Below are 26,110 nucleotides of genomic sequence, written 5' to 3' on the forward strand. Positions count from 1 at the left end.
TGCTGTGTTGTACTATACTGCTGTGTTGTACTCTGTACTGTTGTACTGTACTTTGTTGTACTATACTGTACTGTGTCATTGTACTGTGTTGTATATACTGTGTTGTACTGTACTGTGTTGTACTCTACTGTACTTGTGTTGTATGTACTGTGTAACTATGTAGCGTGTGCGTGTGTGCGTGCGTGTGTGCGTGCATGTGTGCGTGTCAGCTTTCTTGTGTGTTGTTAACACACACCCCCCTCACGACAGACGTCTGAATTTTTACATATTTACAGGTTTTCATTCAGGTGATTGCGGTCGTCCGTCGAGCGTTTGGTGGAGGTAATGCTGACGCTGATCTAGCAGGTACCTCACTACTGTACTGTATAGTGGACCTCCCTACACTCTCTGTTTGGTGGAGGTATTGATCTAGCAGGTACCTCACTACTGTACTGTATAGTGGACCTCCCTACCTCTCTCTGTTTGGTGGGTAATGTTGATCAGCGACCTCACTATGTATATAGGACTCCTACCCTCTCTGTTTGGGGAGTGTTGATCTAGCAGGTACCTCACTACTGTACTGTATAGTGGACCTCCTACCCTCTCTCTGTTTGGTGGAGAAGTTGATCTAGGTACCTCCTACTGTACTGTATAGTGGACCTACCTCTCTCTGTTTGGTGGGTAATGTTGATCTGAGGTACCTCACTACTGCATTGTATAGTGGACTCCCTACCTCTCTCTGTTTGGTGGAGTAATGTTGATCTAGCAGGTACCTCACTACTGTACTGTATAGTGGACCTCCCTACCTCTCTGTTTTGGTGGAGGTAATGTTGATCGCAGTACCTCACTACTGTGCTGTATAGTGGACCTCCTACCTCTCTCTGTTTGGTGGAGGTAATGTTGATCTGCGGTACCTCACTACTGTATAGTGGACCTCCTACCTCTGTTTGGTGGAGGTATGTTGATCTAGCAGGTACCTCACTACTGTACTGTATAGTGGACCTCCTACCTCTCTCTGTTTGGTGGAGTAATGTTGATCAGGTACCTCACTACTGTACTGTATAGTGGACCTCCTACCTCTCTCTGTTTGGTGGGGTAATGGATGTAGCAGGTACCTCACTACTGTGCTGTATAGTGGACCTCCCTCTCTCCTGTTTGGTGGAGGTAATGTTGATCTAGCAGAGTACCTCACTACTGTACTGTAGTGGACCTCCCTACCTCTCTCTGTTTGGTGGAGGTAATGTTGATCTAGAGTACCTCACTACTGTACTGTATAGTGGACCTCCTACCTCTCTCTGTTTGGTGGAGGTAATGTTGATCTAGCAGGTACTCACTACTGTACTGTATAGTGGACCTCCCTACCTCTCTCTGTTTGGTGGAGGTATGTTGATCAGGTCCCCTGTTGGACCTCCTACCTCTCTCTGTTTGGTGGAGGTAATGTTGATCTAGCAGGTACCTCACTACTGTACTGTATAGTGGACCTCCCTACACTCTCTCTGTTTGGTGATAGTTGATCTAGCAGTACCTCACTACTACTGTATAGTGGACCTCCCTACCTCTCTCTGTTTGGTGGAAGGTAATGTTGATCTAGCAGGTACCTCACTACTGTACTGTATAGTGGACCTCCCTACCTCTCTCTGTTTGGTGGAGGTAATGTTTGATGCAGGTACCTCCTGCCTGTATAGTGGACCTCCCTACACTCTCTCTGTTTGGTGAGGTAATGTTGATCTAGCAGGTACCTCACTACTGTACTGTATAGTGGACCTCCCTACCTCTCTCTGTTTGTGGAGAATGTTGATCTTGGGTACCTCACTACCGTCTGTATAGTGGACCTCTGTTTGGTGGAGGTAATGTTGATCTAGCAGGTGCCTCACTTCTGTGCTGTATAGTGGACCTCCCTCTCTCTGTTTGGTGGAGGTAATGTTGATCTAGCAGGTACCTCACTACTGTACTGTATAGTGGACCTCCTACCTCTCTCTGTTTGGTGGAGGTAATGTTGATCTAAGGTACCTCACTACTGTACTGTATAGTGGACCTCCCTACCTCTCTCTGTTTTGGTGGGGTAATGTTGATCTAGCAGGTACCTCACTACTGTACTGTATAGTGGACCTCCCTACCTCTCTCTGTTTGGTGGAGGTAATGTTGATCTGAGGTACCTCCCACTGCTGTTATAGTGGACCTCCCTACCTCTCTCTGTTTGGTGGAGGTAATGTTGATCTAGCAGGTACCTCACTACCTTGCTGTAGTGGACCTCCCTACCTCTCTCTTTTGTGGAGGTAATGTTGATCTAGCAGGTACCTCACTACTGTACTGTATAGTGGACCTCCCTCTCTCTGTTTGGTGGGTAATGTTGATCTAACAGGTACCTCCTACTGTCCTGTATAGTGGACCTCCCTACTCTCTCTGTTTGGTGGAGGTAATGTGATCTAGCAGGTACCTCACTACTGTACTGTATAGTGGACCTCCCCTCTCTGTTTGGTGGAGGTAATGTTGATCTAGCAGGTACCTCACTACTGTACTGTATAGTGGACCTCCCTACCTCTCTCTGTTTGGTGGAGATGATGTTGATCTAGCAGGTACCCTCTACTACTGTACTGTATAGTGGACCTCCCTACACCTCTCTCTGTTTGGTGAGAGTATGTTGATCTGAGGTACCTCACTACGCTGTATAGTGGACCTCCCTACCTCTCTCTGTTTGGTGAGAATGTTGATCTAGCAGGTACCTCACTACTGTACTGTATAGTGGACCTCTACCTTCTCTGTTTGGTGGAGGTAATGTTGATCTGAGGTACCTCACTACTGTACTTATAGTGGACCTCCCTACCTCTCTCTGTTTGGTGGAGGTAATGTTGATCTCTGGTACCTCACTTACTGTACTGTATAGTGGACCTCCCTACCTCTCTCTGTTTGGTGGAAATGTTGATCTAGCAGGTACCTCACTACTGTACTGTATAGTGGACCTCCCTACCTCTCTCTGTTTGGTGGAGTAATGTTGATGCTGGTACCTCACTACTGTACTGTATAGTGGACTCCCTACCTCTCTCTGTTTGGTGGAGGTAATGTTGATCTAGCAGGTACCTCACTACTGTCTGTATAGTGGACCTCCCTACCTCTCTCTGTTTGGTGGAGGTAATGTTGATCTAGCAGTACCTCACTACTGTACTGTATTGGACCTCCCTACCTCTCTCTGTTTGGTGGAGGTAATGTTGATCTGTGTCCTCACTACTGTCTCGTATAGTGGACCTCCCTACTCTCTCTGTTTGGTGGAGGTAATGTTGATCTAGCAGGTACCTCACTACTGTACTGTATAGTGGACCTCCCTACCTCTCTCTGTTTGGTGGAGGAATGTTGATCTAGCAGGTACCTCACTACTGTGCTGTATAGTGGACCTCCCTACCTCTCTCTGTTTAGTGGGTAATGTGATCAGTACCTACTACTGTACTGTATAGTGGACTCCCTCCTCTCTCTCTGTTTGGTGGAGGTAATGTTGATCTAGAGTACCTCACTACTGTACTGTACTCTACCCTCTCTCTGTTTGGTGGAGGAATGTGTGATCTGCAGTACCTCACTACTGTACTGTATAGTGGACCTCTCTACCTCTCTCTGTTTGGTGGAGGTAATGTTGATCTGAAGTACCTCACTACTGTATGTTGGACCTCCTACCTCTCTCTTTTGGTGGAGGTGTTGATCTAGCAGGTACCTCACTACTGTACTGTATAGTGGACCTCCTACCCTCTCTCTGTTTGGTGAGTAATGTTGATCTAGCAGGTACCTCACATCAGTGGACCTCCACCCTCTCTGTTTGGTGGAGGTAATGTTGATCTAGCAGGTACCTCACTACTGTACTGTATAGTGGACCTCTACCTCTCTCTGTTTGGTGGGTAATGTTGATCAACAGGTACCTCTCTACTGTACTGTATAGTGGACCTCCCTACCTCTCTCTGTTTGGTGGAGTAATGTTGATCTAGCAGGTACCTCACTACCCTTGCTGTATAGTGGACCTCCCTACCTCTCTCTGTTTGGTGGAGTAATGTTGATCTAGGTACCTCACTACTGTACTGTAAGTGGACCTCCCTACCTCTCTTTGTTTGGTGAGGTAATGTTGATCAGGTACCTCACTACGACTGTATAGTGGACCTCCCTACCTCTCTCTGTTTGGTGGAGTAATGTTGATCTAGCAGGTACCTCACTACTGTGCTGTAGTGGACCTCCTACCTCTCTCTTTTTGGTGGAGTATGTTGATCTGGGTACCTCACTACTGTGCTGTATAGTGGACCTCTACCTCTCTCTGTTTGGTGGAGGTAATGTTGATCTAGCAGGTACCTCTACTGTACTGTATAGTGGACCTCCCCTACCTCTCTTGTTTGGTGGAGGTAATGTTGATCTAGCAGGTACCTCACTACTGTACTGTATAGTGGACCTCTCTACCTCTCTGTTTGGTGGAGTAATGTTGATCTGTCAGCCTCCTACTGTACTGTATAGTGGACCTCCCTACCTCTCTGTTTGGTGGAGTAATGTTGATCTGCAGTGCCTCTACTGTACTGTATGGTGGACCTCCCTACCTCTCTCTGTTTGGTGGAGGTAATGTTGATCTAGCAGGTACCTCCACTACTGTACTGTAGTGGACCTCTCACCTCTCTTTGGTAATTTGATCTCAGTCCTCACTCGTACATAGTGGACCTCCCTACCTCTCTCTGTTTGGTGAGGTAATGTTGATCTAGCAGGTACCTCACTACTGTACTGTATAGTGGACCTCTCTACCTCTCTCTGTTTGGTGGAGGTAATGTTGATCTAGCAGGTACCTCACTACTGTACTGTATAGTGGACCTCCCTACCTCTCTCTGTTTGGTGGAGTAATGTTGATCTAGCAGGTACCTCACTACTGTACTGTATAGTGGACCTCCTACTCTCTCTGTTTGGTGAGTAATGTTGATCTGCAGTGCCTCTCACTGCTTGCTGTATAATGTGGACCTCCCTACCTCTCTCTGTTTGGTGGAGGTAATGTTGATCTAGCAGGTACCTCACTACTGTGCGTTAGTGGACCTCCCTACCTCTCTCGTGGGTGGAGTAATGATCTGGAGTACCTCACTCTGTACTCGATATGGACCTCCCTACCTCTCTCTGTTGGTGGGTGTGATCTGGGTCCTCACTACTGCTGTATAGTGGACCTCCCTACCTCTCTCTGTTTGGTGGAGTATGTTGATCTAGCAGGTCCTCACTACTGTACTGTATAGTGGACCTCCCTACCTCTCTCTGTTTGGTGGAGTAATGTTGATCTAGCAGGTACTCACTACTGTACTGTATAGTGGACCTCCCTACCTCTCTCTGTTTGGTGGAGTAATGTTTGATCTAGCAGGTACCTCACTACTGTACTGTATAGTGGACCTCTCTCTCTCTCTGTTTGGTGGGTATGTTGATCTGCTTGGAGTGCCTCACTGTACTGTATAGTGGACCTCCCTACCTCTCTCTGTTTGGTGGAGTAATGTTGATCTAAGGTACCTCACTACTGTACTGTATAGTGGACCTCCCTACCTCTCTCTGTTTTGGGAGATATGTTGATCTAGCTGGTACCTCACTACTGTACTGTATAGTGGACCTCCCTACCCTCTCTCTGTTTGGTGGAGTAATGTTGATCTAGCTAGGTACCTCACCTGTACTGTATAGTGGACCTCCTACCTCTCTCTGTTTGGTGGAGGTAATGTTGATCTAGCAGGTACCTACTACTGCACTGTATAGTGGACCTCCCTACCTCTCTCTGTTTGGTGGAGTAATGTTGATCTATCAGTACCTCCTCTGTATGTGGACCTCTACCTCTCTCTGTTTGATGTGATCGGGTACCTCACTCTGTGCTGTAGTGGACCTCCACCTCTCTTTTGGTGGGGCAATGTTGATCTAGCAGGTACCTCACTCTTTGCTGTATAGTGGACCTCTTACCTCTCTGTTTGGTGGAGGTAATGTTGATCTAACAGGTACCTCACTACTGTACTGTATAGTGGACCTCCCTACCTCTCTCTGTTTGGTGGAGTAATGTTGATCTAGCAGGTACCTCACTACTGTACTGTAGTGGACCTCCCTACCTCTCTCTGTTTGGTGGAGTAATGTTGATCTAGCAGGTACCTCACTACTGTACTGTATAGTGGACCTCCCTACCTCTCTCTGTTTGGTGGAGTAATGTTGATCTAGCAGGTACCTCCACTGTACTGCCTTATAGTGGACCTCCTACCTCTCTCTGTTTGGTGGAGTAATGTTGATCTGAGGTACCTTACTACTGTGCTGTATAGTGGACCTCCCTACCTCTGTTTGGTGGAGGTAATGTTGATCTAGCAGGTACCTCACTACTGTACTGTATAGTGGACCTCCCTACCTCTCTCTGTTTTGGGGAGGAGTAATGTTGATCCAGGTACCTCACCTGCACTTCTATAGTGGACCTCCTACCTCTCTCTGTTTGGTAGGAATGTTGATCTAGCAGGTACCTCATACTGTACTGTATAGTGGACCTCCTACCTCTCTCTGTTTGGTGGAGTAATGTTGATCTAGCAGGTACCTCACTGTACATATAGTGGACTCCCTACCTCTCTGTTTGGTGGAGTAATGTTGATCTGCAGGTACCTCACTACTGTACTGTATAGTGGACCTCCTACCTCTCTCTGTTTGGTGGAGGTAATGTTGATCTAGCAGGTACCTCACTACTGTACTGTATAGTGGACCTCTCTACCTCTCTCTGTTTGGTGGAGGTAATGTTGATCTAGCAGGTACCTCACTACTGTACTGTATATTGGACCTCCCTACCTCTCTCTGTTTGGTGGAGGTAATGTTGATCTAGCAGGTACCTCACTACTGTACTGTATAGTGGACCTCTCTACCTCTCTCTGTTTGGTGGAGGTAATGTTGATCTAGCAGGTACCTCACTACTGTACTGTATATTGGACCTCCCTACCTCTCTCTGTTTGGTGGAGGTAATGTTGATCTAGCAGGTACCTCACTACTGTACTGTATAGTGGACCTCTCTACCTCTCTCTGTTTGGTGGAGGTAATGTTGATCTAGCAGGTACCTCACTACTGTACTGTATATTGGACCTCCCTACCTCTCTCTGTTTGGTGGAGGTAATGTTGATCTAGCAGGTACCTCACTACTGTACTGTATAGTGGACCTCTCTACCTCTCTCTGTTTGGTGGAGGTAATGTTGATCTAGCAGGTACCTCACTACTGTACTGTATAGTGGACCTCCCTACCTCTCTCTGTTTGGTGGAGTGACAGTCTAGCAGGTACCTCACTACTGTAGTGTTCTCTCTCTCTCTCTCTCTCTCTTTCTCTCTCTTTCTCTCTGTAGGTTAATTAGATCATTAATACTGCACCTGATTGTATACAAAATATATTGTGACTTTTGTTGTGTTAATAATAATGTTTGTGTGTTTTTATATGCATGTACGTATATTATTATGTGTGTGTGTTGTGTATGTACGTATATTATTGTGTGTGTGTGTTGTGTATGTACGTATATTATTATGTGTGTTGTGTATGTATGTATATTGTGTGTTGTGTATGTACGTATATTATTATGTGTATGTGTGTTTACTTATACGTATACACAGTAATATCTCTGTTAGTCAGACTCCCTCACACCCGTAACTCTCTCAGCCAGATTTGAAATATTCTCGGAAAATCGTTCCCAAAGTCGTATTTTTCCGGAGAATTCTGAGAAAATTTTCCCAATACCCGGGAATTTCTGTGGATTGAGGAGATTTTTTCCGGGTTTGAGAGAGTCGTCTGGTTACCTTGGAAATCTGTCATTGCCGGAAGAGTTGTGTACCAATTGTTGTGGCTAACGGATATTACTGTGTGTGTGTGTGCGTGCGTGCGTGTCACTACTGTACGTATAGTGATTGTTTGGCCATTACTAACTGTACCATCGTTCCATCGTTAACATAATACCATGTTTTTCAGGTCATTATGGGGGTAACCACAGATCGCTCTCCCTCACGCCCGGTGCTCTGGGGGCCAAGTACGGCAGTGACCCCAAACGATCATCTATGCACAGCCGGGGATCAACGTCCAGTCTGATAGAACAAGGTAGCATTGGCACCACTACACCTCGGTCAACACCCGTGACGCCAAGGTAATGTTGTGTTGTGTTTTAGTGTTATGTCACAACTTATAGTAATCTGGGTAACAACCATTCCTCTCCCTCTCAGGTCAGAAACTCTCACACTAACAACCATTCCCCCCTCCTCAGGTCATAAACTACCACAATCTCTATAAACTCTCACACTAACAACCATTCCTCTCCCTCTCAAGGTCAGAAACTCTCACACTAACAACCATTCCTCCCTCCTCAGGTCATAAACTACCACAATTCTATAAACTCTCACACTAACAACCATTCCTCTCCCTCTCAGGTCAGAAACTCTCACACTAACAACCATTCCTCTCCTCTCAGGTCAAAACTCACACTAACAACCATTCCTCTCCTCTCAGGTCAGAAACTCTCACACTAACAACCATTCCCCTCCCCAGGTCATAACTACCACAATCTCTATAAACTCTCACACTAACAACCATTCCTCTCCCTCTCAGGTCAGTAACTCTCACACTAACAACCATTCCCCTCCTCAGGTCATAAACTACCACAACTCTATAAACTCTCACACTAACAACCATTCCTCTCCTCTCAGGTCAGAAACTCTCACACTAACAACCATTCCTCCCTCTCAGGTCAGAAACTCTCACACTAACAACCATTCCTCCTCCTCAGGTCAATAAACTACCACAATCTCTATAAACTCTCACACTAACAACCATTCCTCCTCCTCTCAGGTCAGAAACTCTCACACTAACAACCATTCCTCTCCTCTCTCAAACTCACACTAACAACCATTTCCCTCTCAGGTCAGAAACTCTCACACTAACAACCATTCCCTCCCCAGGTCATAAACTAATTCTATAAACTCTCACACTAACAACCATTCCTCCCTCTCAGGTCAGAAACTCTCACACTAACAACCATTCCTCCCTCCTCAGGTCATAAACTACCACAATCTCTATAAACTATCACACTAACAACCATTCCTCCTCTCAGGTCAGAAACTCACACTAACAACCATTCCCCCCTCCTCAGGTCATAAACTACCACAATCTCTATAAACTATCACACTAACAACCATCCCCCTCCTCAGGTCATAAACTACCACAATCTCTATAAACTCTCACACTAACAACCATTCCCCCCTCTCAGGTCAGAAACTCACACTAACAACCATTCCCCTCCTCAGGTCATAAACTACCACAATCTCTATAACTATCACACTAACAACCATTCCTCTCCCTCTCAGGTCAGAAACTCACACTAACAACACCCTCTCAGAAACTCACACAACCATCCCCTCCTCAGGTCATAAACTACCACAATCTCTATAAACTATCACACTAACAACCATTCCCTCCTCTCAGGTCAGAAACTCTCACACCAACAACCATTCCTCTCCCTCTCAGGTCAGAAACTCTCACACTAACAACCATTCCCCTCCTCAGGTCATAAACTACCACAATCTCTATAAACTCTCACACTAACAACCATTCCTCTCCCTCTCAGAAACCCTCACACTAACAACCATTCCTCTCTCAGGTCAGAAACTCTCACACCAACAACCATTCCCCTCCCCAGGTCATAAACTACACAATCTCTATAAACTCTCACACTAACAACCATTCCTCCCCCTCTCAGGTCAGAAACTCTCACACTAACAACCATTCCCCTCCTCAGGTCATAAACTACCACAATCTCTATAAACTATCACACTAACAACCATTCCCCCCTCCTCAGGTCATAAACTACCACAATCTCTATAAACTATCACTCTAACAACCATTCCCCCCTCCTCAGGTCATAAACTACCACAATCTCTATAAACTCTCACACTAACAACCATTCCTCCCTTCCCCAGGTCAGGCACCGCCACGCCCCTCAAGTACAAGAAGGGCGAGGTAGTTACGACCCCAAACGGCATCAGGAAGAAGTTCAACGGCAAACAGTGGCGACGCCTGTGTGGGAAGGAAGGGTGCAGCAAGGAGAGCCAACGTCAGGGATACTGCTCCCGCCACTTGTCCATGTACGGCAAGAGGCTACGCAGCTCTTCGATTACGTTCAGTGCCGGGTATGTTGTCAGGTTTTGGTTTGGGTAGGTTAGGTTAAGGGGAGTGTTTGGGTAGGTTAGGTTAAGGGGAGTGTTTGGGTAGGTTAGGTTAAGGGGAGTGTTTGGGTAGGTTAGGTTAAGGGCAGTGTTTGGATGAAACCGGAAAATATTCAGAAAAATCCCCGGTGACAGCTGTTGTGTATGGCTATTTCTCCCATTTTAATTTATTCTGGTATTCTGGCTATTCCCAGCATAATTTATCATCCATGGTCTCATAAATGTTACGTGTGACTAGTGACAGCCCTCATATACCATAATTTATCATCCATGGTCTCATAAATGTTACGTGTGACTAGTGACAGCCCTCATATACCATAATTTATCATCCATGGTCTCATAAATGTTACGTGTGACTAGTGACAGCCCTCATATACCATAATTTATCATCCATGGTCTCATAAATGTTATGTGTGACTAGTGACAGCCCTCATATACCATAATTTATCATCCATGGTCTCATGAATGTTACGTGTGACTAGTGACAGCCCTCATATACCATAATTTATCATCCATGGTCTCATAAATGTTACGTGTGACTAGTGACAGCCCTCATATACCATAATTTATCATCCATGGTCTCATAAATGTTACGTGTGACTAGTGACAGCCCTCATATACCATAATTTATCATCCATGGTCTCATAAATGTTACGTGTGACTAGTGACAGCCCTCATATACCATAATTTATCATCCATGGTCTCATAAATGTTACGTGTGACTAGTGACAGCCCTCATATACCATAATTTATCATCCATGGTCTCATAAATGTTATGTGTGACTAGTGACAGCCCTCATATACCATAATTTATCGTCCATGGTCTCATATCATCCCCCCCACAGTATGCACAGATAGTTGTTTTACCAACTGTATATATCTGAACATATACAGCTTCTTCATATTTGTCTTGGTACATTATTTACTGATTTATCTTTATAAATATTTAAGGAAAAAACAATAAATTGAGTTGATATTGAAAGTTTATTTAGCCAGAAGAACACAGATACAGAGTGGATAATAATATTACCATGACTGAGCCAGTTGAGAACCTGAGCTGCACCTGATATATACTATACATTTATCTCAAGGAAGTACAGTGTGTTAAGCTCAAGAGGAGTAAATGACCTATATTATACCCGAACTACAAGGTACTCTAGCCACAGGTCAGGTCACGTTGTGTTAGGTTTGGTTAGGTTATGTTATGTCAGGTTGTGTTAGGTTATGTCATGTCATGTCATTAATGGTCCTCTTGGTCACTACAGGAAGGTCATGTCATTAATGGTCCTCTTGGTCACTACAGGAAGGTCATGTCATTAATGGTCGTCTTGGCCACTTCAGGAAGGTTATGTCATGTCATGTCATTAATGGTCCTCTTGGTCACTACAGGAAGGACACCCCGAGTGTTGAAGGTAACTGGGAGGAGATGTCCTGTGATTCGGACACCTCGCCCAACTTCCCTCTGACGGCACCACGGTCACAGGACGAGACTGAGGCTGCTAACATGTTGAGTGAGTATTGAGTGTGTGTGTGTGTGTGTGTGAGTATTGAGTGTGTGTTATGTTGAGTGTGTGAGTATTGAGTGTGTGAGTGTGTGTGTGAGACTTGAGTGTGTGTTATGTTGAGTGTGTGAGTATTGAGTGTGTCTTGACTGTGTTATGTTGAGTGTGTGAGTATTGAGTGTGTGAGTATTGAGTGTGTCTTGACTGTGTGTTATGTTGAGTGTGTGTTATGTTGAGTGTGTGAGTATTGAGTGTGTCTTGACTGTGTGTTATATCAAGGCAATAATAATAATAATAACAATAATAATAATAACTAATAATAATAACAACACCATTAACTCCACACCATAATTACAGTGACGCTACATAACTCGTCACGTTCGACCACCCCGGCGGGCTGCTTCTCCCCGACCTCCATCTCCCCGAGGGCCATACAGAGCCCAGTGACCGTGGGACCTAAAGGCAATGTGTTCATGCCCATCTCCCAGCCAACGTCTATCACCTCCCCCACCGGCCGTCAATGGTTATCTTCTCATGATGCTTCCAGTAGACACCCGGTCCCTTCACTACCACACCGCCCTATAATAAGGTAAGTTTACTGTTGATTTTAGTCCTTCCTCCCTCCCTCCCTCCCTCAACATGTGACTAAGTTAAGTTGGGTTAAGTTAAGCGAGGCTCCGACTATATACAGAGATAGTGAAGAAAACAAATTAAGCGAGATAGTAGTGACTAGTAACGATGTTAGTAAGCAAATAGACAAACTAAAGCCTATTAAGTCACCAGGTCCCGATGAGATATTTGCCAGAGTATTAAAGGAATGTAAGGAAGAGCTTAGTATGTCCTTCGCAAAGTTGTTTAACATGTCCTTAATAACGGGTGTAGTAACAGAATCCGGGAGGATAGCGAATGTAATACTGGTTTTCAAGAAGGGAGATAGATCACTATCCTCTAACTACCGTCCAATCAGTTTAACATCAATTGTAGGCAAATTACTGGAAGCAATCATTTCAAACTCTATTCTAAATCACCTGGAGAAGCACAAGTTGATCAATGATTCCCAACATGGCTTCACAAGCGGGCGTTCATGTCTGACTAATCTATTAACATTACTTTCATCTGTTTTTGAATCAGTGGACGAGGGGCACGACTATGATGTGGTATATCTTGACTTAAGCAAAGCCTTCGACAGAGTCCCCCACGAAAGGCTAATAAGAAAAGTGGTGGTTCATGGCATTGGAGGAGATATTCTAAAATGGAAATAAAGTAGTGGATGAGTGGAACAAGTTACCAAACATCGTCATTAACTAGAACACGCTGGATAGGTTAGGTTAGGTTGGGTGGATATACGAGTGATAGGGGTTGGGTGTTAACGGGACTGTCCAGTATGGGCCAATAGTTACTGTTCCTTCAATCATATTTTAAGCTAAGCATTAAGTTAGGTTAGGTTAGTGTTAGGTTAAGGTCAGGATTATTTAGTGTTAGGACAATTAAGACAAGGTTAGGTTGGGTTAGTCTTAGGTTAGGTTAGTTTTAGGTTGGGTTAGGTTAGGTTAGTGTTAGGTTAGGTTAAGAACTTTGTTAACACTGTAGGTAAACACAATTTCTCATAAAGAAGACACTAGTAATGTTGTTTGTGTTGTGTTACAGACCTGAGTTACATAGTAATGTTGTTTGTGTTGTGTTACAGACCTGAGTTACATAGTAATGTTGTTTGTGTTGTGTTACAGACCTGAGTTACATAGTAATGTTGTTTGTGTTGTGTTACAGACCTGAGTTACATAGTAATGTTGTTTGTGTTGTGTTACAGACCTGAGTTACATAGTAATGTTGTTTGTGTTGTGTTACAGACCTGAGTTACATAGTAATGTTGTTTGTGTTGTGTTACAGACCTGAGTTACATAGTAATGTTGTTTGTGTTGTGTTACAGACCTGAGTTGCTTCGTCCGGTGACCAAACTGCCATCAACAGTGACCCAGGTGACCAGTGTGATCCGGTCATCCCCGAGCCACACTGGGAGCCTCGCCACCAAGCCTCAAGTGAGCCTCTCTCCCGCGGCCCTCCTCCACCAGGCTCCCGAGTCTGTCATACAGGAGAGAAGAGAGTTGCTCGCTCTAAACCCTCGTCTGGCCGGCATCAACAACGGCCAGAACCAGCAGGGCCATCCCTCCAGGGTGGTGGCCCGGCCCGCGGTGGCCATCCTGGAGAAGGTTCTCACCTCTGTACCTAACACGGCCAAAGATGATCCACAGCCTCAAGATCTATCCAATAGATTTCGCCCCATAGATAGATCGGGGTTTAGCGGCGGCCGGTCCGACGCGGCCGACGGTAAGCCGGTCCACGACGGCCCGGAGAGAGCGGCGGGGAGCGGCGGAGAGCAGGAGGGCCTACTGCTGCGTGCCAACGACGGCGCCGCCAGACTGCCGTGCGTCTCCAAACAGGAACCGGCCGACGACGCGACGACTCGGGTCAAGACGGAGGCGACGCCCCTCGCCACCACGGCCTTCGTCACGGGGACCGGCGCCGTCATAATAACCACCCAGCCGAGGTGTCACGTCACGGAGCACGGGGCGGTCCAGCAGCCGTCGGGGGAGGAGGAAGGAGGCGGGGCGGGGTGGGAACAACACCACCACCAGCCAACTTATCACTGGAGTCAGCTCGTTCCTCTCATAACGACCCCAACCAGAACCGTCTCGAACCAGCAGCAACAACAACAGCCAAAAAACGAGAACGACGTTAAGACCGCCACCAACGGGGAGGTCCTACCCAATGGCCGAGGACATGCGGGCGGCGACGGCACCAAGGTAGAGGGCGGACAGTGCCGTCGAGAGTCGTGCGGCCAGGAGGTGGACTTAGACTACTCGGCCGATGATGACGATGTGTTTGTCAGTGATCTGGACACTGGCACCAGCACCAACAAGAGGAGAACTCAGTCACTGGGGTCCTTCTCTGGCAAGGAGGAACCCAAGAGCCCTAGGAAGGTGTGTGTGTGTGTGTGTATGTGTGTCCAGCAGTAATTGGGGACCTGGGTGATGATAGATTTGCAGATCGTGTTCCAGGGTGATGGTTAGCCAGTGCAGTTGGCGATCTGTCCGGTCTTCTCGGACTATTCCTTGACACTGGGTCATGCAGCTCGTTAACTCAGGGTGTGGTTGTTGTGTTGGTGACAGCTTCTACACCTTAAACACTGGATCATACAGCTCGTTAACTCAGGGTGTGGTTGTTGTGTTGGTGACAGCTTGTACACCTTAAACACTGGATCATACAGCTCGTTAACTCAGGGTGTGGTTGTTGGGTTAAGTTAGACTAGGCAACAGCTTCTGCACCTTAAACACTGGATCATACAGCTCATTAACTCAGGGTGTGGTTGTTGGGTTAGGTTAGACTAGGCAACAGCTTGTACACCTTAAACACTGGATCATACAGCTCGTTAACTCAGGGTGTGGTTGTTGTGTTGGCGACAGCTTGTACACCTTAAACACTGGATCATACAGCTCATTAACTCAGGGTGTGGTTGTTGTGTTAGGGTAGACTAGGCGACATATTCGACACCTTAATAAAACTCCGTATATTTCAGAGTAAAGGAGACAAGGAGCACATCAGACGACCAATGAATGCCTTCATGATCTTCAGCAAGAGACATCGACCCCTCGTACACCAGCGGTATCCCAACCAAGACAACCGGACGGTCTCCAAGATCCTGGGAGAGTGGTGGTACGCTCTGGGCCCCGATGAGAAGCAAAAGTACCACAGTCTGGCCTCTGAAGTGAGTGAAGAACTGTCCATTACTGTATGGTACTGTACCTTCCTTGTATGGTACTGTACTGTATGGCACTGTACCTTCCTTGTATGGTACTGTACTGTATGGTACTGTGCCTTCCTTGTACTGTACTGTATGGTACTGTGCCTTCCTTGTATGGTACTGTACTGTATGGTACTGTACCTTCCTTGTATGGTACTGTACCTAAGTTGCTAGATGTACTGAGGTTCATATCCCTTAGTGAGAATATCTGTTATGGAGAGGACTTTCTCTGTAACCTAACCCAACGTAACCCTAACGTAAACCTAACCTAACCCTAACGTAAGCCATACACCACAGATCAAGGAGCATCACTACAGGGCCCACCCAGACTGGAAGTGGTGCAGTAAAGACCGAAGAAAATCATCGACCAGCTCCAACAAGGGTGATGGACCGCCCTACACCCCTGGGGGAGGGCAGAGTCTGGACAGCATGCCTCTCACCCCTGGCGGCCCAAATAGCGGTCCACTCCTCACCCCGGGCGGCCCAAATAGCTCCACGCAGGACGCCGCGGCCGGTACTCACTCGGCCACTAGGGTGATGCAAGTGTCTGCGGCCAGTACACACGTGACTTTAACACATCCGACTATAACTGCTAATAATATGGTGAGTGTCATCATCCTGCTCTCTCTCTCTCTCCAATAATGAGACATATTAAGTACATCACTCGAGTGGTTCCTCTGACAGTGTTACCAGATCACTGCCTCATGTGTTAGCCTTGGGGGGGGGAGGGGACGACTGCTGCTGGTGATCACTCTACAATGTTTATATAAATAATTACAGGTGAATAAACAGTTTGTGGTACCAAGTAATGGGCCTCACACTGGACCGAGGAGAGACACTGTGGGGTCTGAAGTGTCTGACGATGACTCCAAGATGGTTATATGTGAAGAACTGGTCACTGACTCCCATAGAGGTGGTTCACATATTAAACAAGGTAAGTGTGTGTGTAGTGTAAGTGTGTGTGTAGTTTAAGTGTGTGTAGTGTAAGTGTGTGTGTGTGTAGTGTGTGTGTGTAGTGTAAGTGTGTGTGTGTGTGTAGTGTGTGTGTGTAGTGTAAGTGTGTGTGTGTATAATAATAATAAAAATTAATGGTTTATTGAAAGAGCATGGCAGCCATAAGGGTGGAAATATACAGTTACATAATTGGTGAATGGGTCTCTTGATTGACAAATAATGTACAAGTAACATAAGTGATACAAATATGATATATAATAACTCGGTGGGGAGAAGGTCATACTACAGGGCATTTCAACATAGTGACAGTGTAAAAAGGTAAGATTGACTGGGAGTGAATACACTGGTTGATTACAAGTTGTTGATAATTTTTACAATGGTTGGGTCTGGGCTGTTCTTATAGCGATCAGTACGTGCTCGTATGGGCTGGATGTGGTTGTGGTGTCGAACAGTAATTCTCGGGCGAGGGATCTCTGGTGGTAGTAGGAGCCAGTGTTGAGGATGGTGCAGAAGCTTCTCACCAAATTTGCGGATGAGGTCGTGGTGATGGTCAGTGAGAGCCGAGAGGGTCAGTGTGTTGAGCGCTTCTTGATATGTGGAGTAGGAAGGGGAGAGAATAATCTTGCATGCCCTCTTGCACTTTTTCTAGGTGTTTACGTTGTGTGGCATTTAGGGAGGAAGACCAGTTGGGGGAGGCATAGGTGAGCTTGGGAAGTATGAATGTCGAGTAAACACTGAGGAGCTCGGGTGCAGGAACTCCGAGGGACTTGAGTCGGCGGAGGAGGTGGAGACGGAAACTGGAGGATTTGACAACTTCACTGACGTGTGGTTTCCAATTTAGTTTGTTGTGTATGGTGACGCCGAGGAGCTTCGTGGAGTCTACAACCTGGAGTGTGTTGGGACCTAAAGTAATGGAAGGAGGTGGGACAACGTCGGAAGAGAGGTTGATGTGTATAACCATGGTCTTGGTATGGTTGATGGTGACGTGGTTGTTGGTGGCCCAGTTTTGGAGACTGTTCAATAAATCCTGAAGGGCGGTGTAGTCGGGAGCAGAGTTGTTGACGCTGATCTCAATGGTGGAGTCGTCGTCATATTTCCAGCCAGCAGGGGTTTCTCTTAGGGCATCATTGATAAGCATAAGGAAGTATAGTGGTCCCATCTTGGTGCCTTGGGGGACGCCACAGGTGAATGACTGAAAGGTGGAGACAGCCCCTCGGAAGCGTACAGCTTGGCGTCGGTCACTGAGGAAGTCTGTAAGCCATGGTATAAGACTTCGAAACCCGAGGTCGATAGCTTTATTGACGATTAAATTGTGGCCGATTAGGTCGAATGCCTTGGTGAAGTCAATGAAGGCGGCAGCTACAGACGTTTTTCATTTATCCAGGTGGCGGTATATGTAGTCGAGAAAGCTGACAAGACAATGAGTGGTGGAGGAATTTTCATATTGCCAAATTGCTGAGAATCTATGGCGCCTGCAATATCAACACAAGTCCAGTCAAACACGACACTATCACAGATTAAGCTGGGTATTGAGGTGATGACAATGGGTCGTAGCTTATGTAAGGATTGTGGGCTGGTTGACTTGAGCACTGGTGACACATATGAGGTCTTGTCTCCAGTAACCAAGTCAATAAACCCACTATCACCTGTGTGTGTGTGTGTGTGTGTTCTCACCCTTGTTCCCACAGTAATGACCCACCACCATTGTTCCCACAGACTGCACCAGTGATATAGACTTGGCCTGTAAGGAACATGTCGGGGACTCTGACTCGGAGACACAGAGCGACACAGAGGTCAACGAACGCCTCAGACGACCTTTTTCTCCCACCCACGGAGGAGAGATTAAGTACAAGCCCAAGCCCATCAAGGCCAGGTGAGGTCAGGTCAGGTCAGGTCACCGTACTACAAAATGGATATAGAATCTCTAGAAAGAAATCAGAGGAGAATGACCAGACTAATCCCGGGCATTAGGAACCTTGAGTACAGAGGCAGGTTAAAGCATCTTAATTTACACTCCCTCGAGAGACGTAGAGTGAGGGGCGATATGATAGAGGTGTATAAATGGAAGTCAGGACTGAACAAAGGTGATATAACAAAGGTACTCAAACTATCCAACCAGGAGCGAACTTGTAACAATGGTTATAAATTAGACAAATTTAGATTTAGGCGCGAGATAGGTAAACACTGGCCTGGAAATGGAGTAGTGGATGAATGGAACAAGTTACCAAACATCATCATTAACTAGAACACGCTGGATAGGTTAGGTTAGATTGGGTGGATATATGAGTGATAGGGGTTGGGTGTTAATGGGACTGTCCAGTATGGGCCAATAGTTACTGTTCCTTCATTCAAATGTTGTTAAGCTAACATTAGGTTAGGTTAATGTGTAGTGTGGCCAGCCTGTACTGGTTAGGTTAATGTGGCCAGCCTGTACTAACACTGTTGATGTTTGTGTCTTGATGACGGGACAGACCGTCGCTGTCGACCGAGGAGGTGGTGACCTTGTATGGGCCAACAGGCTCGGCACAGTTCGGGGCCGACCAGTTACATGTGGCGGGCAAACCCTCGCCCATACACCTGCCTTCCACACCTACCCTCCAGATGCCCACCACAACCACACTACAGTCTACTGGCAGTGCCTTCAGGTGAGTCAACCACACCCTTAGTTTGCCACACTGTTATCATCTACACCTACCACACTATTGATACACTATGTACATTAATATTAAATGGTTGTGTGTTAAGACCTCTCCAGTGTTTAGTTTTGTAATTCAGTAAAACCTCGATAAATCGGACCAATAAATCGGACCAATAAATCGGAATTCATTTTTTACAGACTCTGGGATGATCTGGTGACTAGACATATTAAAAAAAATGGGGGAAGATTAATAAAAACATTAAATGAACAACACTTACTGAATATTGTACAGTGGTGTAATGATATTTGCTATAGGCCTACTGAGAACTGAGACACTAAACAGATTAGGACTGATCAGGTGTTGCCACATTCATTTATTGATTCAGTATTATATTCTCATGTGATTGGTCTCTTATGGTTCATTAATATAACATCTACAGTAACAGAGACAAAATACAACACTATGTTAGTTGTAATGACTTGAAAGATACCTTTTTAAAAATGTTATTTACTGCCTTTTGGTGTTATATGATGACTCAGTTTGGCTACTTGTACACTTAGACAAATGATTAATGAATAAACTTGGGTATATGTATAAAACTTTACACTACAGATTGTACCTCTCTAGTCCAGCAACCTCGGGACCTGACCGGTGCCGGACCATGGAAATTCACCCTTTTCCTGGATAGATAGTGACTTGGCTTGGAAGCACTAGCACCACTTTCATGGTCTCTTTGAAGACATATTGAAGGGTTAAATGTCGTACAGTAGCTTCTCAAATTTCGCGAGTTTTTAATTCGACATTTTCTATTTGAACACACAAAAAAACAACATTTAAAAATTTTGACGGCGGAAACCCAAATTTCGACGGGTTTGAACGGCCCGCCAACGTTCAGACGACGTGCACAATCGTGTAAAAAGCGGCATTTCTCTTATGTACAAAAGATTCATTATTGTTTATTACTGAAAGTCTTTTTGATTGAATTAATGTTTGTGTGTGCAAAATGAGCAATACAATTCATTAATAATACGTGGAATATTAAAACACACGAGGAGACGAGACGGCTGCCGGCATTGTTTTTGTTAAAGCTTACAAAACCAGTTACTGATTGGTTCTACTTATAAAACTGAAGAAAATAAGACCCTGATTTTAGCTGTAGTAAAATTAATGTAAAGAAATTAATATGGTTGTTTGAAGTACCTGTAATGTTATTTAATGTTAATAAATGGAACAATATAAGTAGCTAACCATTAATGGTAAAAAAAAAGTGAGACTGCGCGTATGTAAGTGCGCACATGTGAAAACATATCGTCATTACTCTACATAAGAATATGAAAACAACACTTATTTACTGCTCATATATATTGAAGGGTTAAATGTTATACTCTGTATAGACAAGGAGAGAGAGAGAGAGAGAGAGAGCAGCCGAACTGCCGGATGTAAACAAACCTTAATTTCCCGCGGCTTTGTTGTTGTTGTTGTTGTTGTTTTTTACGGGGATTAGCCCACCCAGGCATAGGTCACTGAACCACATTGGGGCCTGAGGGGCAAAAATTTAATACTCCTGTAATAATAATTCAGATAAGAAAAAAAAAAAAAAAAAGCTGCCTATCTACCTATTGGACAAACTAAAATCGTTCCGGACCACGGGAGTTTCCGGACTAGAGAGGTACAACCTGGACTGTACAGTTTTTAAATAAAACAAGCTGTGTTGTTACATACATGTAACACTTTAAATAACAATCATCTCGGTCACAACCAGTCATACCTGTATGATTCTCAGCCCCGAGGGTTGTGTTTAATGCACTATTATAATAATCTTTAACAACCACTCTTAAAGACCTTAGTTGTTGTTGAAGTAATAACAACAACTAATATTCTTAAACAGTTCTTATGTTATCTCCTAAATTTTATCCTTTTCCTCACTGTAACATTTTTCAGACTGGGGTCTGTCCCAATGAGTCCAATTTATCAAGGTTCTGCTGTAATGATGAAAGTGGTGTGTGTGTGTGTGTGTGTGTGTGTGTGTGTGTGTGTGTGTGTGTGTGTCAAGAGGTTAACTCTAGAGGTGTTTGTGTTGTCACAGGTCGATGCCTCCATCCCCCAAGGTGAGGAGCGACAACAACAACGTGATGCAGCAGGAGGGAGAGAGTGCCGGGACAAACATCAAGATCATCAGTAACGTTTCCTCTCCTGCCGGCCACAAGACGGTCATGAAGACCAACCAGATCAAGTCCTTCCACAACCTCACCGTCGCCACCCAGGAGAGGAAGCCGGTCGACGGGGGTCTACGGGCCGACACCAAGGCCCAGACCTTCCACACGGCCATCGTCACCTCCGCCTCCGGCACCTCCACCACCTCCGTGTGCGCCCTCCCCAAGGCCGCCATTCTCATGTCTCCGGCTCACTACACTCTGCTGAACGCCGGGGTCAAGGGCGGGACCCTCGTGGCCCCCGGGGGCTCCTCTCCCATGCACGTGACCAACGTGGTGGTCAAGACGACGCCGGCCGCCCCGGCGGGCAGCCAGCCGGGGACGAACAAGGGGGCTGGGTCGGGTCAGCCGACTCACGTGCAGTACCTGGTGCCGTCCGTGCTGCCCGACGGTAAGCTCATACTGCCCAGCAACCTGCTGGTGTCCACGGACCCCTCCACCACCAAGCAGCTGACGGTGTCGTCGGGGATGAGGATGGTGTCGTCCACGACGGACGGGGTCATCAAGCCCATGACCGTGACCAAGACGACACAGGCCCAGGGCATGGTGCTCATCTCCAGCTCCTCCAGACAGGCCATGGGTCAGGCTGTCTCTCTGGCTCACTCTCCTTACCAAACACTTCCTGCTGGTAGGTTGTTGCCGCCTCCTCCTCCTCTCAATGTTAACCAAAAGAAAATATAGATATTTCTCTCTATTTGTCTTTATCTATCTTTACTTAGGTGTTGGGTCTCTGTAGTACTGTACTTAGTTAGGTCTTAGAGAGAGAGAGAGAGAGAGAAGGGTATTGGTTATACAGTGTTATCTCTCACCCCTGTGTCCTGGGTTAAGTCCCCAGCCTGGAGCACATGTGAGAAGAATATTATCCAGTGTGGACCACACTACCAGACGTTGTGTTCTAAGGTACTGTACTAACACTGGACCATGGCCCATGGACCACACTACCAGACGTTGTATTATAAAGTACTGTACTAACACTGGACCATGGACCACACTACAAGATGTATTATAAAGTACTGTACTAACACTGGACCATGGACCACACTACCAGACGTTGTATTATAAAGTACTGGACCACACTACCAGACGTTGTATTATAAAGTACTGTACTAACACTGGACCATGGACCACACTACCAAACACTGTGTTATACAAGTACAGTACTGTACTAACACTGGACCATGGAGCACACTACCAAACACTGTGTTATACAAGTACTGTACTAACACTGGACCATGGACCACACTACAAGACGTATTATAAAGTACTGTACTAACATTGGACCATGGGACACACTACGAAACACTGTGTTATACAAGTACTGTACTAACACTGGACCATGGACCACACTACCAAACACTGTGTTATACAAGTACTGTACTAACACTGGACCATGGACCACACTACCAAACACTGTGTTATACAAGTACTGTACTGTACTAACACTGGACCATGGACCATGGACCACACTACCAAACACTGTGTTATACAAGTACAGTGAGCCCTCCGTTAACGAACTCAATACGTTCCAGAAGGTCGTTCGTTAACCGAAACCATTGTTTCAATGGGTTTTTGGGTAATTGGTTCCAGCTCACTGAAAATTTCCTAAATTCAACAAAAATGGTAGAAAAGTTCACTTACTTTGAGGTGTGTATGTAGAAGGCTCCTGGATGATGATGATGATGATGATGATGGGATTTAGAATGGGGGTGGAGGAGAAGGAAGAAGAGAAGGCATTGGGGTGGAAGAGAGGTCACCCCATGGCACCATTTCACCCATAAAATTTTAACTCTCTGGTGTAATTCAAGATTATTTTCTTTAAATCAACACTGTACTGCATTATATATTGTCAATATGTAAAATATATTTCAAAATGACCAATAATTTGCTTGGAAACAGAAAAAAAGCATTTAGTTGAAGAGTCTCAAGCAAGATGTTACCTCCACTGAAAACAGAGAGAGACTAACGCCTGTTTGCTGTGTTAAGAGGCTGGATGGCACGCATTAAACTAGTCACTTTACCTTCAATTATGTTCAATAATTGTTAAAATGACTAAAAAATTGAATATTAAACTTTTAAAATTATTGAATAGTATAAACTTCTTGATATTTACTAAAATAGTAAGGAATTTAAGCCCTAGAACCGATTAATGTATTGGCGGACTGATGCTAAAGCTGGTTGCCTGGTCAGTGCAAGCGAAAACATGTTGAGGTCGGCTCGTAAGAACTTCGTTAACCGAATTTTTTTTCGTTAACCGTTTTGAAGATCCTTATGGAAGGCAGTTCTTTAACCGAGGTGTTCATTAAACGAGGGGTCACTGTACTGTACTAACACTGGACCATGGACCACACTACCAAACACTGTGTTATACAAGTACTGTGCTAACACTGGACCATGGACCACACTACCAAACACTGTGTTATACAAGTACTGTACTAACACTGGACCATGGACCACACTACCAAACACTGTGTTATACAAGTACTGTACTAACACTGGACCATGGACCACACTACCAAACACTGTGTTATACAAGTACTGTACTAACACTGGACCATGGACCACACTACCAAACACTGTGTTATACAAGTACTGTACTAACACTGGACCATGGACAAACACTGTGTTATATCTGTACTACGGACCATGGACCCACTACCAAACACTGTGTTATACAAGCATTGTACTAACACTGACCATGGACCTCACTCCCAAACACTGTGTTATACAAGTACTGTACTAACACTGGACCATGGACCTCACTACCAAACACTGTGTTATACAAGTACTGTACTAACACTGGACCATGGACCTCACTACCAAACACTGTGTTATACAAGTACCTAACACTGGACCATGGACAAACACTGTGTTATACAAGTACGTACTAACACTGGACCATGGACCTCACTACCAAACACTGTGTTATGCAAGTACTGTACTAACTCTGGACCATGGACCTCACTCCCAAACACTGTGTTATACAAGTACTGGACTAACACTGGACCATAGACCTCACTCCCAAACTCTGTGTGTACTGGACTACACCATGGTACTGTACTAACACTGGACCATGGACCACACTACCAAACACTGTGTTATACAAGTACTGTACTAACACTGGACCATGGACCACACTACCAAACACTGTGTTATACAAGTACTGTACTAACACTGGACCATGGACCACACTACCAAACACTGTGTTATACAAGTACTGTACTAACACTGGACCATGGACCACACTACCAAACACTGTGTTATACAAGTACTGTACTAACACTGGACCATGGACCACACTACCAAACACTGTGTTATACAAGTACTGTACTAACACTGGACCATGGACCATGGACCATGGACCACACTACCAAACACTGTGTTATACAAGTACTGTAGTTGAGCCATTACTGAGACAGGTATTCACACAGGTAGAGGGTGTGGTGGTACAGCTGCAGTAGTGACCAACTCTCCAGCTGCGGGTTCTCTGGCTGCCATAACTCTTCCCATGCAGCAGTTGTCTCCATCTCAACAGCTTCAACAACAACAGCAACAACAAGTACAACAACAGCAGCAGCAGCAGCAGCAGCAGCAGCAGCAGCAGCAGCAGCAGCAACAGAAAGTTAAAGCCCAGGTTGCTAGTATACCTGTAGCAGTGCCAGGAGGAAGACCTTTAGACGACGAAGAATTAGACGACAAACCAAAGTTTATTTTGGCTCCTACGCCGGCACAGCTCGGCAAGGCCCCTAGACAAAAGCGACTCAACTCTTCAGGTAAATCTTTTAACGCTGACTGTGGTTTATTGTCTAGCGTAACCAAAAAAAAATAGGTTTTAATCTCTGGATTTATTGAATGTTGCAGATACTGTAGTAATGATGTTATTCCAGGGCAAATATCATCTATAGGAGACACTGCACCACAGTTATCTCCGGACGTAAAGATGGCTCCTCCGCACCACCCCAGCGGAGACAGTAAGGTATCTCCGGTGTTGAGTAATGCTTCAGAGGGCGACTCATCAGTACAGACGACCACCCAGCAGATGGTCTCTGTTCCACCATCACCTAGTGAGAAGAAGAGTTTCTTTAAGAAAAATATTGAGGATGGCATGGACAAGTACGTTGTATAACCTAACCTACACCCCACCCTACACACCCTACACTACCCACCCTACACCAAGTAATTAACACCCATCTTGTATATCAGGGTCCTTGAAGAGGTGAATTTCGAGCAGAAGTTCGGAGCGCTGCCCGAGTTTAACCCTGACGAGGTCCAGTCCCCCAGTGTCAACGCTAGCACTGGGCCCTCCGTACCTTCCTCCCCGCGGACCTTTATTACGTCTTACAGGAAAAAACGTAAACATTCCAGTAAGTAGAGTACAGTATTGGTGATAGAGTTCGTGTTAGTTGTAGAGTACAGTATTGGTGATAGAGTTCGTGTTAGTTGTAGAGTACAGTATTGGTGATAGAGTTTGTGTTAGTTGTAGAGTACAGTATTGGTGATAGAGTTCGTGTTAGTTTTAGAGTTGCAGTATTGGTGATAGAGTTCGTGTTAGTTGTAGAGTACAGTATTGGTGATAGAGTTCGTGTTAGTTGTAGAGTACAGTATTGGTGATAGAGTTCGTGATAGTTGTAGAGTACAGTATTGGTGATAGTGTTATTTTAGAGTACAGTATTGGTGATAGAGTTCGTGTTAGTTGTAGAGTACAGTATTGGTGATAGAGTTCGTGTTAGTTGTAGAGTACAGTATTGGTGATAGAGTTCGTGTTAGTTGTAGAGTACAGTATTGGTGATAGAGTTCGTGTTAGTTGTAGAGTACAGTATTGGTGATAGAGTTCGTGTT

At 45.4% G+C, this 26,110-nt stretch overlaps 1 protein-coding gene across 1 annotated transcript in view; it reads left to right on the top strand.

Annotated features, from left to right (window-relative positions):
* Window positions 1–294: 294 nt before the first annotated feature.
* Window positions 295–26,110, top strand: part of LOC121866846 (protein capicua homolog) — a gene marked incomplete at its 5' end in the record, with an annotated part of 36,490 nt that continues 10,674 nt past the window's right edge. The window contains 15 exon segments of the mRNA XM_042366582.1: window positions 295–345; window positions 7,925–8,096; window positions 9,922–10,131; window positions 11,557–11,678; window positions 12,027–12,258; window positions 13,597–14,647; window positions 15,244–15,432; window positions 15,766–16,071; window positions 16,249–16,402; window positions 18,139–18,295; window positions 18,894–19,067; window positions 21,148–21,902; window positions 24,703–25,044; window positions 25,159–25,384; window positions 25,475–25,635. Coding sequence (XP_042222516.1) covers window positions 295–345; window positions 7,925–8,096; window positions 9,922–10,131; window positions 11,557–11,678; window positions 12,027–12,258; window positions 13,597–14,647; window positions 15,244–15,432; window positions 15,766–16,071; window positions 16,249–16,402; window positions 18,139–18,295; window positions 18,894–19,067; window positions 21,148–21,902; window positions 24,703–25,044; window positions 25,159–25,384; window positions 25,475–25,635 — 4,302 coding nt within the window.

Source organism: Homarus americanus, unplaced genomic scaffold (genome assembly GCF_018991925.1).
Source record: "Homarus americanus isolate GMGI-L3 unplaced genomic scaffold, GMGI_Hamer_2.0 scaffold57803, whole genome shotgun sequence".
In the NCBI taxonomy this organism is placed as follows: domain Eukaryota; kingdom Metazoa; phylum Arthropoda; class Malacostraca; order Decapoda; family Nephropidae; genus Homarus; species Homarus americanus.